The sequence below is a fragment of the Athene cunicularia genome (assembly GCF_003259725.1).
Source record: "Athene cunicularia isolate RWA chromosome 21 unlocalized genomic scaffold, athCun1 chr21_part1, whole genome shotgun sequence".
Taxonomy (NCBI): Eukaryota; Metazoa; Chordata; class Aves; order Strigiformes; family Strigidae; genus Athene; species Athene cunicularia.
In genome coordinates, this window is record NW_020799127.1 from 6,525,484 (window position 1) to 6,541,628 (window position 16,145).

The following is a 16,145-nucleotide window of genomic DNA, read 5'->3' on the forward strand; positions in this document are numbered from 1 at the left end:
TAAGGAAACCTTTAAACAAAAACTTAACAATACCAAGTATTATAAGTTATTTCCACATCTGGTTTTTAACCAAATTTAATGTTAGGGGGTGTCTGCTAAAGAAACTTGCTAGAAATCTCTTGCTACCAGGAGGTATCAATAGGAATCAATGGAAAACCAGCTTCAGCATAGAAAAGGATGCTGAAGCTGCAGTGATGGCTGCTCTCCTCAGAAAACCCTTGGCATCACGGAGCAATAGGCGGTGCTGTGCTGCTGAAGGCACTTCTTGGTGGCTGAGGCAAACTTACCTGTGGAAATTCCAGCTAGAATGCAAAACTGAAGATCCAACAGCCCTTCCTGAGAAATGTGGGGGTGTTCAGGAGACGGCTGGAGCTCGACCAAGCAAGTTTTGCCTCCTTAAACATCTTTTAGCTCTGGATTTATTTCCATACTTGCATTTGAAGTGGTAGAAGAGGGAAAACCAAGCTAACCGGGGATACCTCAGCTCACGGAAAGCTGTGGAAGCCTCCTCAAACGTCTCCCAGAACGACTGCCAGAGTTACCAGGAACTGGAATAGATAATCCTACTCTCCCCGAACCTCTGACTCATGCAAGGCAGTGGTACACCCACACCCCGACTTCCATTTAGCCATTTACCTATTAGGATCAGAACCACTAGTCCTGTGATTACAGGCTGGAACAGGTTTGTTGTTGAACAGAAGAGCCAACTGACCTCAACGACCACAAAAACCACTGAGTATGTCCTTGTGCCATCGCTGTCCTGCTCAGACTTTTTGGCTTAATCCTTGAACTGGAGACCCAGAGTCTTCTTAAAACAAGACCTCTGGATAAAAATATTCCTTCGATTTTCTTCAGGCACATCAATGTAAGGATACAGAACACGCCAACCCGTCAGCGATACTTACGCCTACCTCATCTTCTCCACGGATCTCGATAGTCTCTAACAGTAAAGCAGCTCAGGGTTCAGCAGAATTGGCAGGCTTCACTCCAGGGGTGGTCAAGTGTAAAACGGCACCAAGAGAGATGTGGGTTGAGGTGAAGACATACTGCGAGGTGCAAAGAAGGAATGAGCACTGAAGGATGTTCATTCCCTGGCAGGCCTGTACTCCATCAGTCTAGGTTCGAGTCGTATTTAATCCCTAAATTTTACAACAGCCAGTCTCACTCAAACTGTACAGAACACGAACAGTCATCCTTAGAAACAACTGCTCCTCTTCAGCAAGTCTCTCTCTATATAATTAGAAATGAGGGGACGTTCCTGGCTTGGGGATATGCAGACACTTCACACCTGCAGCATGCAAGAGTTTGGAGCATTTTCTCCTCCAACTATTTCAGATGTCTCAGGGAAAACATCTCATTAAACTCCCGTCAGATTGTCACATTTTAACCCCTGAAAATGCCATGGTAAATGAATGAGCCTAATAATCCTAAACAGGTTTCCAAGTAAGAAGTGGATTACAGAGAAATAGGCTTCATTAAACAGAGATTTCATTTAACTAATCCACAGGCATATGTTTTCCTCACCCAAGCCTTTATTTGTAATGGCACAGAATGTACTATTAATTCTCATCATCTGGCTAAAGATGAGGCCAAACCACTTAATATTTTGACATCCGTGAACCCCTGGAAATGTATTTGCTTACAGAAATCTAATCTACATTATTTTGCTGGAGTCCAAAGGAAAATAGACAGCAACCCATCAAAAAAAATTGCAACACTACAGGTTAACTAACTTTGTCCTGGACTGTGTCCTTTGACCTTGCACTACGTTTCTAAGCAAAAGATGATTATTTATGCAAGACACAAGCAAAAACACATGCTTTGGCTCCGTCGGTCTGCCAGCACTGGCTTCATAGGAATACTCTGTCTCATTCTTTGCTCTCTTAGTAATCCAGCTGTTTCCTACGACCTCCTTCTGTGCCCCAGTCTGCAATAACACTCAGCCTGGACTTCTCAGGTGTATGGCTTCAGCAGCTCACTGCTCAGGCAGAACACCAGTTCTTGCTTTAAGCAGCCAGCCCTCAGGCAGCACATCAAAACTGCTTTACAGGCCTTTGGACAGACCCAACACCACAAGCTTTCTGGTTCTCCTCCACTGGTTCTCCTGTTTCATCTCCTGTTAGTGGAAACAGTGAACTATTACAGTATTAAAATGGGGGCAACTTGCTACAGGCCAGAGAAGGAAGAACTGACCACCCACAGCTAACGAATTTATTCAGCACTGTGCTAATTTTAGTCTTGGATCCAGCCAGGGCAGACAATCCCTAGAGCAGAGATGCTGAGCTCTCAGCTAAGGGCAGCAGGCGACATATGGTGCTAAAGCATCCTCATAGCAGGGAGCTTTACATTTAGAGCTGAGTTGCTGCAGCTCCCTCCAAGTCATAACTTTGAGGATTACTCATCCTAGACATGCAAAAGCAGATAATTTGCCTCCTAATTTAGATAGCTCCCGCAGTCTCTCTGAATCAGCATGCAGTCGCACCCCACCGGGGTTCTATTTCCAGCACTTGATTCACTTCCAGCAAGGGCTGAACTTACGTCCTCCGACAGTCACAGGCTAAGAGAGGCGTGGAAGAGGGGGGAGACCCAGCAGCCAGATGGCCGTACCACTGGGGCACACCCCGGGGCAGCCTGGGCAAGCAGGTTTGGTGCCCGGGCCACAGACCGTGTTGGTCGTTGATCCTGCACTGACCTGTGAAACAGGAACATCTCACCAGCCCAGCTGAGAACAGGGGGCATTTTTGATCAGGATTTATCCGAACCGGTAACTGCAACTCCAGCTCATCTGTTCAGAATGTGCTTTTTATAGCAGACAGGGGAGGCTGGGAAGTATCACACCGTACAGCAAGGTTGGTAACACAAAGCACTAATGCAGCATTAACCATTTCAGGTCGTTTGGGGTATTTTAAATCCCATTCTAGTTTTTGCAGTGAGTTCCTTAGTGGGCTACGTGAGCAGCTATGGCACTTGGCTAATGGACCTTTTTTCCTAGACTCCCTGGAACAGCCTCTGGCACCTTTGGTATCTTTGTGGGCAGGATAAACAAGTAGTGTCATGAGTACAGAGCCCCCAGATCAGCATTTGTCTTCTCTGGAGATCTAGGTGCACACTGAGGCCTGCATACCTCCGTACTTAAAGCAGGCTAGTCTAGGGAGTGATACAAAATGGAAAGATCAAAAAAAAAATCTTTATAAATTCAGTTCTGCTGAAGCTCTCAAATGAAGCTTAATTGAAATAGGAGCTGGATCACTCTGGATTTCTGATCCAGGAGAAAGCTGAGAGAAAAAAAAAAAAAAAAGCAGTATACAGAGAATGCTCTGGCAGATTGAATGCTCTTTTCCAGGCCTGAGAAAGCTTCTCTCATCTGAAGTGGTGGCTTGCTCCTGAACTGCTGCTGACAAACGGCTCTACAGTGGCCGGGGCTGGGGTGCTCTGCCTTTGACTTTAGCTGAGATAAGGCGCCTAAGCACAGCTGCAGACAGAGCTCTGGAGCCAGGGCTGCTCTCAACTCACATCCTCCCAAAAGTTACTGTCATCGGTATTCACCTGTGAGGAGTTCTGTATTCTCACTGGGGTTTGGAACACACAGTTCAGATCTGTTGCCATGAGGCTCTTCATGGTCTGTGGTGCACAAGTACGTCCTCCCCAGTTCCAGCAAGCAGCAGATCAGGTCTGTGAGGTCCTGACAAGGCAATTCTACTGGACTCTGTACTAACCAGCAGTACCATCCAGCTGACCTGATGCTGTAGGTCTACAAAGGGCAGCATCTGCAAAAGCAGATTTCTTGCTGCTTCCAACAACGCAAGCAGAGAGCCAACCACATTAACTACTCCACTATACCCCAGGGCTTGACCTGCACGGCTAATTGTGCTGGTAAGAAACACAAGCAGAATAAAAACAAAGAACCAAAAAGTCCTATGATACATTCATTTCAAGCTCCATTAGAACGAGTGGAAGAGGAAAAAAAAAAAATCAATACTGTCTGAATAAAAAAAGACCAAATTTATTTGGAAATGTTGTTTTTTGAAGTGTCTAAAAGTGCTTACAAAATGTGTCCCTAAGCAAGGGATTAAAGAAAAGTTTAACTAAGTCAAGTAGGGAGCAAAAAAATCTCTCCTTTGATCTTTTATCAGGTCGTGACATTCAGCCACAAGCTGCGTTTGATGAGCGAGGTCCCAGAGTGCAGGACTTCTGACATGGTGATGAGGAAGGAGGAGACAGCTCAGATGCACGGGTCTTGCACAAGGCAGGAGATGTGACAGCTCTGCCCTGCTCGTATGACTAAACCAGGTCCCAGGCTTTGAGATGCCGTGATTAAGCCCAGACTTCCTTCAGCTGCCTCCATTTTAAATTCCAGGGACTCCAGCTCTTTCTGTCTGAGGTCAGGCAAAGATGTGTTTTGGAGTCTAAGTAAAGCACCGCAGATTTCAATCTACTGAATCAACAGAACACTAGAAATACCCAACTTGCTGGTTAAAAACCAGACCTGTCTAGAAGGAGCAAAATTTATCTTAGCTCCCTGTCAAATGCTGGGAGACTGGAAAGAAGCTGAACAGGATGGAATTGCATTAGTCAGGCTCCAAATATTCCTTTGTGTCTACCAACGTGAATACTTTTTTTTTTTTTTTTTTTTTTTTTTCCTTTCATGCTTGCCTGGGAATCCTGAACAACCTGGACACCCTAGGGAGGTGCCAGAAGCTGAGTGTGTGTCAGGAAGATAGGGAGGGAGAGGAGGTTACGGGGGGCAGATGCAGGCTGGCATATGCTCTGAAACATTCCACCGAGAGCCTGAGGAGGGCAGAGTAGGGACAGCTCTGCCGGGATGCTGCAGCTCCATCACACAGTAGTAATGTTTCAGCACACCCCCCCCGCACAGAAGCGGATGGCTGCGCCCAGCCTGGATTTGAGACCTTTAAGCAGTGGATAGTTTGGCCCTTTCCAAAATCTGTTCCGTGTCCCACTGGGGGCATCCACACCACCAAAACGCTACACAAAGTAAAAAGAATTTCCCATCAGAGGGACTGGCACCATGAAGCCCCTCATCCCCCGGAGCTGCTGACCTGTGGTTTCTGCAGGGTCGCAGTGCTTTGGGGTGTGGCAGTTCCTGTCACCACAGCAGACGAGCCAGCCCCACCTCCAGGAACGCAGCAGCAGGACAAGATGCACAGCATGAGATGGAGAGGCTCCAAGCCCAGCAGGACAGTCACAGCTCAAAGCCAAGGAAAGGAAAACTCTACCGGGTTCCACTCCGAGTCACCGGGAAGGGTCTCTGCACCAGAAGAGAATCCAGGCATTCATACACACACACGCTGGCTCTGTTGGTGCTCATGGTCAGCTATCACCCTTGCATTACTCCAGACAAAAAGCGGGCTAACTTCCTCTCCACCTTACTCTGATGGGAGCAAAGACTGTTTTAAAGAAACACTACTGAGCAAAATATTTTATGAAGATAGATTCCTTTGTATTAGCAATCAGTCGAGTAAGTCCAAGGACCAGTCCAGGCACCCCTCTGCTGCCCAGGGGGTTAAAAAAAACGTAAGAAAAAAATTCTCCAGTGTGGGAGGGGATAGGGAAAACAAGAGGGCAAAGAACACAACAAATCAAAAAGTGCTTCTAAGAGAAGCAGCAGGATAAAATCACCCCTACAGTCCGAGAGCACTTCCATGCTATTGACCGGAGAGGCAGCCACGGCCCCGCACGCGTAGATGCACATCTGCAAGCACTCTGCTCAGTGCCTGAGAAGACAGTTCTCTCCTCCTGCCTTTGCCTGTTCTGGGCAGTGTTTGATACAGGAGCCAGTTCCCATCTCCTCATTCCTAGCGTATTCCATTTGCCTTCATCTTTCAGTAGTAGATGTCCTTCTTGCCATCAGCTCCCTGTATGCCTGCATGGTCCTTCTGGTCTTGGACAAGTTCCAGGTCATCATTGTCATCCACCTCACCTCCATGATCCTCCTGGGTGCAGAGGGAACAGCCAGGAAGGAAAAAATCAGCAAGGCCTGGAAAAGGAGACCCTGACCACCAGCACACCATGCTGCTTCCGAGTACAGCTGTTACACCAGCCCAGCTTGGGAAACTCAGGAAAACAGGGAAGAATCTGTCTCTTCCAGGGACCTTTAGGTGTCATTGGCAAGACACAGGGGTAAGCAGCCTGTGTAACCATCATCAACCTGTTCATTTTAAGCACATTTAATACCCTGGCATTACAATGCCTTTTTAACATCTCGGCTTGCTGCTGCTGCTACACGAGTAGAAGGTATCCTACATCCACTGCATCTAACACTCTGTAACAAATCCCACCCGTGATGCGCAGCAGCCAGCACGGCCTCCTTGGGCACTTTTAGGTCCAACTACCCAGTGGACAAGCCAGGTTCTGCACCTAAGGCAAGGATAGCTCCTGACATCAACTTTGCTCTGCCCACCCCGTATCTTCCCATCCCCTTCACTCCCAGCAGACAGCCCAAACCCTCCGTTCCTCAGCCGTCATGTAGGAACTGCAGAAAAAGCCACCAGCAACCACTCACAAAGGGAAAGGAGAGGAGTGGAAGAGGATCCTTCACTTCTGTTTATGTGAGCCAGAGGGCACCAGGGTGATCCTCTCTAGTACTCATGCTCTCCACCCTTGGTGGCCTCCAATCTTTCTCCTAGAGGAATGCCAACTTATCACTGCCTACAGTAGTCCTGGGGCTCAGACACAGCAATAATACCTGTCTTCAGGCAAACAGAGGAGCAGCTGCTTCCTGGCAACTGTGGCCCCACCAATGCACCACCTCCCACCCTTGCTTCGGGAGCAGGACGTCCCATTCTTCTGCCACCCATACTTCTGTTCGACTTGCTGGCTGTAACCCAACAGCCCTTCTCAGAGCACACATGTCGTCCTCCCCAGCTCTTCCCACAGACACGGGACAGACCCAGCAGGACCCGTGCAGCAGCCAGTTACAGGGCTCCCAGTGAATGTCTCACCACAGGAATAAACCCAGGGTGACACATGGAGAAACATCCTGATCTTGCCGAGCTGCACCAGCACAGCTTGAGGTTCACCCCAGCTGCTGCTCTGTAAGCAGCTCACAGCTCAATCACCACAGATTGATACAGAAAGAAGTGAGGAGGGGAGACAGAGCATAAAGGGTGCCCTGAACACCTGAAAAAGGGAGCAGGGGTAAGTGGGCTCCAGGTTTGTTCTGGAGACGCACCTCACTGAGCAGGCAGAGACAAAACTGCTCACATCTGGTTTCCTAAAAGCTGAGTCATACTCAGCTCCAAGGCTACCAACATACCCAGGTAACAATCACACCAGAGAGGGAAAGAGGAAGAACCTTGGTGTCGTACAATTTCTTGCTCCTGATCTTCTTGATAGTCATCCATTGGGTCTTCCCTGGGCTTGGCAGGTCTGCCAGCATCCTGAAAAATACAGAAGGTCAGACACGGTGGACAGTGCCCCACGCTAATTCCATTCTCTGGCAGGGATACAGCTCTCGTGCATTACAGCCCCAGGTCTGGAAAACTGGGCTACAGTCAGGAATTGGGGAGCAGAGAGAATCAGGCAACCCAAAGCCCAGTTGTACTTTCTCCATCCAGTCTCTCTTCCCACCTGCTGGCAGCAACTGCCCAGCTCCTTCCACAATGGAGAGCAATGTCTCTCCCACAGCAGGAAGGTCCCTCCTGCTGCTGTTGCATCAAGCCCCAGGGCTGCAGGGAGTCTGCACGTTCCTTAGGGCAGAGCTTTAGGGTGTCAGCACAGCTCTATCTGAAAATCAGGTATTTATGTCACTAATTCCCCAATTCTTTCCACATTTTCACAACTCTTAAGGACGTGTTGCCCTGTTGGTGCCAGCATCTCTGATTTAATTGGCCTGGATTTCTTTTTTTTTTTTTTTTCCTCTAAAACCCCTCACTATTAATCATGATTTTAGAGTCTGACAGATAAAACACTCCTTTTTAAAATAAGCAACACTCAGCTGCTTGTCAAAACAAGATAACACGTCCCTGATGCAGAGTCTGGCTTCAGACAGCAAGAAGCACTTTGCAAAATAAATGGATTCCATCCACAAGCAAGCAACCAAGGAGGCAGAGCTCTCACGTGTCATCACTGCTGCCAAGAACCTGCTGCGTGCCCACCCCAGGAACAGCCAACTCTGGTTTGGGTCTCTCAAGTGCTTGAAAAGACACAGCACCTCTGCAGAAAGAGCTGCGGAGCGAGCCATCTCCTCCTCAACACCTCTCCAGCCAGGCAGGCGTGGGCTGACTTCAACAGGCAGCAAGGACAGGGCCAGAACAAGTTCTGGTACTGACCAACCCACCGATTCCCACTCAGAAAGAGGCTTCTCCTGCTTGCCATATCCTCACAGGGGGATTACGGATCCATCCAGGAACACGAGGTTCTCCTTAAGCTCTCTGCCTCCCCCCGTTCACAGCTGGGGCTCTCTCCCCGGCCCCTGCTGGTTACCCTCAGGTCAGTCACCTTCAGTGGCTTCTCCTTAGACTCGTCTTTCACGCTGGGCTCCTTGAACTTCTCCAAACCTCCCACCTTCTCTTCAAAGTCAGGTCGCTCCAGCTCAGCTTCCTCAAACTCATCCTCACCTTGGTTATTGGGATCCTGGGCAGGATCCGCAGCATCATCTGGCATCTGGAGAAGAAAATCTCCTGGTGAATACTGGTGGGACAGCCCCTTGGGAGACAGAAGGCTTGCTGCCTTCACCAGGAAGTGCTGGCTTGTAGCACTTCAGTGGCTGTTCAAGCCTGTTAATGGTTCTGAAAACAAAGCTCCCACTCTGTTATCCCTCTGAATCCCACCAGAACCAAGGAGTTTGGAGTTGCATGCTGTAGAAACTTCTGGGAAAGCATCGACAGCTGGATTCTTATTCCGAGCTAGGGTTGCATCCAAATGACAGCATTACTTACCATCGGTTCCTGGACGACAGTCTCCTTCTGAGGGGGCAAGTTCTCTCTCTCAATCACTCCTGCATCTGCAAGGAAAAGGGACAGTTAGCAGCATACTCTCTCAAAAGTCAGTGTCACCACTGTAGGGGAGCAGCTGTATTAACTCTATGCCAAGTCGGGATTTGTCCAAGCCTGCCTGCAGCTTGAAGCAGACAATGCTCTGTGGATGTTTTCAGAGGAAAACCTTTGCAAAGTTCAGGGCAAAGCAGCTCTACGCTCCTACAGCTGCCAAAACTGCTTCCTTGTTCCCAAGGCTGGGGCATAAGCATATGTTGAAGCATGCCCATAATTTACTGATTGATACACATACGGTACAAAGCCAAAAACCAGCTCTGAATTCAGCCCCTAATATATATAAGATGCATCTTTCCCTCATGTCACTGCAAAGTCTGGGCAGCACCCACAGCAGCGCCCCAGCCGTGCAGCCAGTGAGCCCATCACTGGGAGCCAAAGCAGGGCAGGATGTCAGGGCCAGCTGCCCCATGCTAGCACACAGCTGCTGACCAGTCGAGTCATTGCTTTGGTTGTTAATTCTCATTAGGACACAGAAGTCAAGGGCTGTTGGTCCTCACACTCCCTTACCCCTGCCATGAGGCCTTTTCTTTTCAGGGTAAAATTCACTTTGATGTGAACCATTTAGTTCACTTCCTCTAAGGGGACTGGCTGAGAATCAGGTCAGCAAAACATGAAATAGCAGCTAAACATAGCTGTGGGAAAGCACAGGAATCCCAAACCTCCCCTCCCAACGGGCAGCTGTATGCACGTTAGCTGTTACCCAACTGCTGCTGTGCTGGGCAAGAGAACTTCACCTGCCCAGAGTGAGCCGAGCCAACAGCCTGGGAGGAAATCACCCATCTTGGGTGATTTCAGCCTTCTGATCCAAGATTCAGTTAGAACCACCGAGCTTCATCTCTGCCCCATGACATCCCTCCTCTGTTCCAAATCCAGAGCCAAAATCTCCCGCTGAGAAACCAGGCTAAAACCATCTTTATAATGTTTAATAGGATGCAAGTCAGCATTTGAAGAGAGATCCTCACAGGAGCCTCAGCTCCCAGCTTCCCTGCCTTACTGCATTCAAGACTGCAGCAAAAAATTAGCTACATGAAAAGCCACCTACTTAGTCCTTCTACCTCAGTCTAGCAACATATGGAATTAGCATTAGTCATATCTACATTTCAGTGTCTCTTTTTGACAAAGGTAACCAGCTAACTCCCACATTTTACAGGTTATTTCCACGTGCGCAAGAGGAATTGATGGAAGAGTCTGTTTGCAGCACAGAAATCTGTTTACCCAGCGTTCACACTGTAAATCCCAGCCCCTCGAGCACAGCAGAGCACTGCTCCACAGATCCTCAGACTGGACACCTCTGCTCAGAAGCCCCTTTTGGCTCTCCACGGCCTGACTGGCTTACTGCAATCCACTTCTGATGTCTTGATTTGCTTCTGAAGGAAGTCTGCAGCTTCCCTCTTACACTCACAGACATACAGCTGCAATTAAATCAACCTTCCCTTTGTTACTGGACCTATGGAAGTGCTCCAAGCCCCAGCCCACACACTGCAATTTTCTGAAACGTCTAGTCATTTTACAGCTGTTTTCTGTTGTTTCACACAACACAGTTATTTAATTGTTCCCTCCTTCTGCCACGCACATGTGACCACCATTACAAGCCAACTGATAAACCTCACCTGGAAAGCGAGGCAAAAAAAAAATTCTGCCCTCACATGTAAAATCTAATGGATTCTTCATTAGCTGGTTTCATGGTGTGATGATGAACTTTACACCAAGTTAAATGTTTCCCCAACCTGTTATTAGCAGGGTGAGTCGATGCACAGAGGTCTGAACAGATCCGGATCAGAAGACTGAGGAATTTAACGTGTTCTAAGAACTGGCCTCTAATTGCCCAAATGCAGTTACAGCTATTTTGAAGTCTAGTAAGTGCTCTGTTGCCTGACTGACAATTACAACTAGCTGCCCTTGAATTTATTTACTTTTAGCCCCTTAAGGACAGCTGGGAAATTTTCTGCCCTGAGCAAGTTACAAACAATTCCTATGGGAAACTGAGATCTGTCTTGGAATAAACAGTGACATTTTCCCCATCACTGCCACAGGAAAGAAAGAAGAACCGACTTAAATTACACAGATTTTGAGTCCACTACCTCAGAAATGTGTGAGGATGCAGGACAACAGGGAACAAAAATGGAAAACGGTCCAGGCTCTGCATTTGACCAATGACAATAAAAGCACAAGAATTTTTTCAAGCACTGAAATTTTGAAATTGAAATTTTGAAATTGAAAAAAATTTTCCTTTAACACAAGGAGAAAGCTCCTCTCACTCCCCACCTTGAATAGCAATAAATGAGTGCTGCACAGCATCAGATGGGGGGAGCCATACCCATTTCGAGTTCCTCGTCATCTGTCCTTTCCTTCTCGCCTTCCTGATCAGCTATCTGATGCTCTTCCCCTCTCTTCTGGCTGGGTGGCTGTGGGCTGCCTTTCTGCATCTCTTGCCCAGGCTTGGGATCAAAATGAAGGCTCTTTGGGTAACTCTGCACTTGTTCTTCATCCATCTGGGCATTCACCTTGTTAACTATGTCCTTCCAGCTGCAACAAGGGTACAAAACAAAACAGACACCCCCCCACCCCCAGCCTTAGTATATCAAGAGATATTTCATAATGGCAAGCAGAGATAAAAAACCCAACTCCAACACATGCAAAAGTTTGTCCTAATTTAACTTTAGCAGATGGGATTAGTTACTGTGATATCTTGCTTGAAAGAGAACATTTCATATGCCACATAAGAACAAATTAAGTTATGCTTTGTAAACACAAGTTATTGTAGAACTGCTTTAATATTATTCATATGATACAGTAACATATCCACAGAGCAATAAACTCCAGTCCTAAACATGTTCTTACTCATGCCTCACACATACCCAAATAAACATATTTAAGTGTTTGAAAAAAATATCAAAACTGCAGGTCCCCTTTATTGTTCCAACGTAATTTAAAAAAAAAAAAAAATGAAGATACTACTAAACCTGTGGAATTTTAGCCTATAAGCCTATAAAAAAAACCCCTTACAAAATAAACAGGAAAGCTGCAATACAAACTGACAACTTTCATTATCTGATAGGGGTTTTTTTAAAGCCACAAGCTCTTTATGAAGCTCTGCAACTGGGATGCATACCTTAACCAGTATCTGCTTAGAAACTCTTCCACAGCTTGCATCTGTTCCCTGCACAAACCCAGTGAAAATAGACCTAGCTGAAAGGAAACAGTCACATATTGTTTTGATTTTTATTTTTTTTTTAGGTGAACATGGGAAAAAGTGTTTTGTTTCTTCATTCAGTGAGGGAAGCCACACTCCAGTATAATTTACTGCTTTTCTTACCAGCCTCCCCTCAAAGTTTTCATCCATCTACTGATCTGAAAAATCAATTATTCATACACAGCTCTAGCTGTGAGAGTTCAGACAACTCATTTCAGGCAGCCACAGTCAACAATTCTTTCCTCTGTAGTGGTTCCACCTCAAATATACCTCTCCTGATGTTTGCATCACTATCTGTGTCTGCTTCCTTCTTAACAGAAGTGCCTCAAAGGGACAAGTACTTGATATCAAGGTATATGACAAGTGCAACATATTTTTCATTAATGCTTCTCTGCCTGCAGCCAACAGCCCCGCTCATGTGGATCCCCAACCGGAGGCTCAGCAGCAGAGTCATTAGTAGTGTGACACGGTTCCACTGCTGAGAAATAAATTGGAGGTCAGAGAAGAAATGGAATATCTTCATATTAGTTTAAGCGTGTCCCTGAAAAGCCCAGAAGGCCAGGCTGTCTCATAGGGAATGTTTTCTTCCCAAATATCCAAATATTCTTACTCAAGGACACCTTAAGAAACAAAGAAAGGTAAAGCAAAGGATGAAATCCCAGCAATAAGGACTCTCAAAAATGACTAAAATAAGAAACTTTTAACCCGAGTAAAGTTGCCACCAGTTTCAAGCAGGACTACTGCTTGGTTTAGCTGCTGCATAAGCCAGCTGAGATTTAGAAGTCTACTTAAGACATTTAAGTTCTTAACTGCTGCGAAAGGACAAGTGGCCTTAGCTCTAGCAGCTTTTTAAAGCCAGCATACTATCACCGCACAAAACTTTCAGTAAGAAAAATCCTGACCCAGCCTTCAGCTCAGATTTCCCCATTATAAAACCATCAATATGGAAACTGGCCATCAAGAGCTCATCTGGAATCTGCTGGTCTCAGCCACCCAGTGCAACGGTTCTTGGCGCTGGATGCATGGCCTCTTTGTACTCTGCTGCTGTTTGATATTGTTCTTGGCATTGACACCTTCTCGACAAAAGTTGGTTCATGCACTCCTTATCACAAACCTCAGGCAGTGTAAATAACAGCCTCCAGCTGCTCAGTAATTTCTTGATGATAGATCCAGAAAACGACAAGCACACCAAACATACCATGATCTCTGTCCTTGAAGAAATAATCTGCCCAACAAATCCAATATTTGCATTTTCTGCTTCACAGAGCAGTGGCAGCATCCCCCTCTGGGCTTTATGTAGCTGAGGAAAGGCCACTCTGCCATCACCACTCCAGTTACACCTGCAAGTCCCTCCCTGTAAGAAGGCAGAATACCCTCTGTGCTGGTCCTCTGTGCAGATGTTGTCTAATCAGAGCAGCACAGGGAGGATGTTGCCCTTTAAAGAAATATGCAAAGCACAATCTCTGACCTGGGCAGATTGCAGGGTTAAGTGAACAAACAAAAATGGTAGAGAAGAATGGGTAAGATCAGACTGAATTTAGAATGAAATCCAGAAGTCTCCTCTACAGATAAAACAGAAACTAAATCTTGTTTGCTCCAGTAAACTGAGCAGATATGACCTGGACACACACAGGGGATAAATAAATTAAATGAGGAAGCACTATTTTCAGTCAGTTTTTGGATTATGGCCAGACTTTGATGAATTGCAGCCTCAGAAGGACATTTTCTTCCTTTTGGAAAACAGACTGGTCTTCTGCGAGTGCTGCCGAGACAGTAAACAGTTTCTCCTGTGCTTGTACAACACACAGTACATCAGGATCCCGGTCCCTGACTGGACTCTCAGATACCACAGCAATACAAGTTACATACTGTAGGAATTACCCGTTTTGTTACCTGCATGGAACGGGTACGTTCACACCGTTCTCTGATCCTCTCTGTCCGTTCCAAGGGACTCCCCAGAGCTCTCCACTCCCATTTACCCCAAAAAGAGGTCTGGAGAGCACATTGTGCTGAGGATGTCTGATAGGAGCAACAGTCCCAAGTTGCAGAGAATTTTAATACCCAGGTTTCATCTAAGCTCAGACCAGTTCCAAGTCTTTATATGGTTGAATTGGTTTGACTTCTCCAGATGAAGCTCAAGTCGATAGAACTCCATCACCTCAAGCACAGGTCTACATGAACATAGACAGGACAAAAGCCTGGGCTGTCTGATGGATTCTGGTTGTGTCCTCATTTCTGGCACAAACTACTGCTGTAAACTGTTTCACCCCACTCAGGACAAAGCCTGTAGCTTTGGGATCACAGGTCTCAGACCTGTCGGACTACTCGTGTTCTAAGCAGGCTCTGTGAAGCACAACCCCTCAGCAGCACACTGCCAACGGGAACCTCCTCCTGGGAGGAAAGCAAACACAGATGAGACAATACAGAGCCTGGGGATTTGTCTTTGCCCTAGAAGCAAAACCAGAAAAAGCTCTAGTACCTAATTGGGGCTGGTTGCCTGCTGCTTCTAGAGATGAGAAACTTTCAGATCTTCAAGGTCTGGTTGCTCCTGCAGAGCTTGGCAGATTACTGATTAATCGGTGTAGGGGAAAAAAAAAAAAAAGAACAAGTTGCAGCTCTAATATATAACTTAATGCCTCTTATTTATAGAAACTGAAGGAATTTTTAGCCACCCTTGCTGCTGCAGATGAGTCGCTTCCGTCATGCAGCTTTTCTTCAGTTTGCTGAACAAAACAGGATATTTTTAAGTCACCACCACTGATAGGGAGGAGATTCCTTGAAGTCAGTTCAGACTCCGCTCCCACCCTCTCCTCTAGCTAGTAGGAAATCCATGCTGAGCTGATCTCACTCAGCAGTAGCTCCTTTTTTTCTCCTCCCCACACACTTTACCAAACAGTTCAAGTACAAAGGCAGCCTACAGAGCATACACCAATAACACAACAGCCTTTTTTTTTCTCCCCCAGCACAGCACCCACAGCAGTCTGTGCATTCAATCACACAGCACTGCCTGCAACATGACTAGTCTTCTGCTTTGGCTGAGATAGAGACCCGGCAGCAACGTTTAGTTACAAGAATTAGATGACAGTGAAACCAATAATTAACACATTTTCCAATCATCTTTCAAGTAGAAGCCACAATAAACAAGAGAGAGACACCAGGGATGAGCCTGTATGGTACCTTTCAGCCTTAACATTGAGCGTAGAAGAGGGTTTTGTTTCACCAACCTTTGTATTTGTGCCTGTTTGTTCCCCGTAGAGTGGTGGTTGTCTGGCATCTGAGGTTCTTCTGCTGCAGAGGGTTGTTTCAGATCAGACTGGGACAATCCAGGAGCCTGGCTGTCCTCATTGCTTTTCACCTGAACACGCATCACCATCTTCAGATCCTGGAGAGAAGACACATGCATATACTCAGGACATACACAAGCTCCTAGTCTTATCAGATATCTGCAAATCTGTCTTGCATTTGGGCAGGCTTATGGGCCAGAAAAATCCTTTATCGAAGAACTCGGATTCAAAAGTGCTCCAGAACAAATCTACAGACCCGTCTAGCCAGCCTGCAGTGAAACAGGTCCTTCTCCTTCCACAGAGCCAAGAGGAAACAATCTGGATCCTCTGCGACCCAAACTTGTTTTGGGTAGGTCAAGTCTCCAAGAAGAACAACAAAACCACCTCTAAAAACCCCACACATGTTCCCATTATAATAGTTTTTGTAATTATAGTCTAACCACACTGCCATTGTTGTCATTTTTTGGAAAGATTAGCTTTCCATAAGCTTACTCTCATTCACCCCGGGAGACAAGGGAGCTGCTTTTATGATTTACACTTTGCAGATCTGGCAGGATCCAGAACTCCAGCCTGTTCATCTGAGCCCAGCTGCTACACCACAAGCTCTTACCAGTGCACAGGAGTCTGAAACCTGAGGCCAGGACAGTTTCTACA

General features: G+C 46.6%; 1 protein-coding gene across 6 annotated transcripts in view; it reads right to left on the bottom strand.

Annotated features, from left to right (window-relative positions):
• Positions 1 to 4,645: 4,645 nt before the first annotated feature.
• LOC113487757 (Golgi integral membrane protein 4-like) overlaps positions 4,646 to 16,145 on the bottom strand; it is a 49,013-nt gene continuing 37,513 nt past the window's right edge. For 4 of the 6 annotated variants that reach the window (XM_026862519.1, XM_026862520.1, XM_026862518.1 and 1 more), the window contains 6 exons: positions 15,432 to 15,589; positions 11,332 to 11,540; positions 8,901 to 8,965; positions 8,461 to 8,625; positions 7,329 to 7,400; positions 4,646 to 5,954 (listed from right to left, as the gene is read on the bottom strand). In XM_026862519.1, the coding sequence (XP_026718320.1) occupies positions 5,844 to 5,954; positions 7,329 to 7,400; positions 8,461 to 8,625; positions 8,901 to 8,965; positions 11,332 to 11,540; positions 15,432 to 15,589 (780 nt within the window). In that variant the 3' untranslated portion in view covers positions 4,646 to 5,843. Of the gene's footprint in view, positions 5,955 to 7,276; positions 7,401 to 8,460; positions 8,626 to 8,900; positions 8,966 to 11,331; positions 11,541 to 15,431; positions 15,590 to 16,145 lie in introns of all 6 variants that reach the window. The other 2 variants (XM_026862521.1, XM_026862516.1) reach the window with 2 other exon arrangements.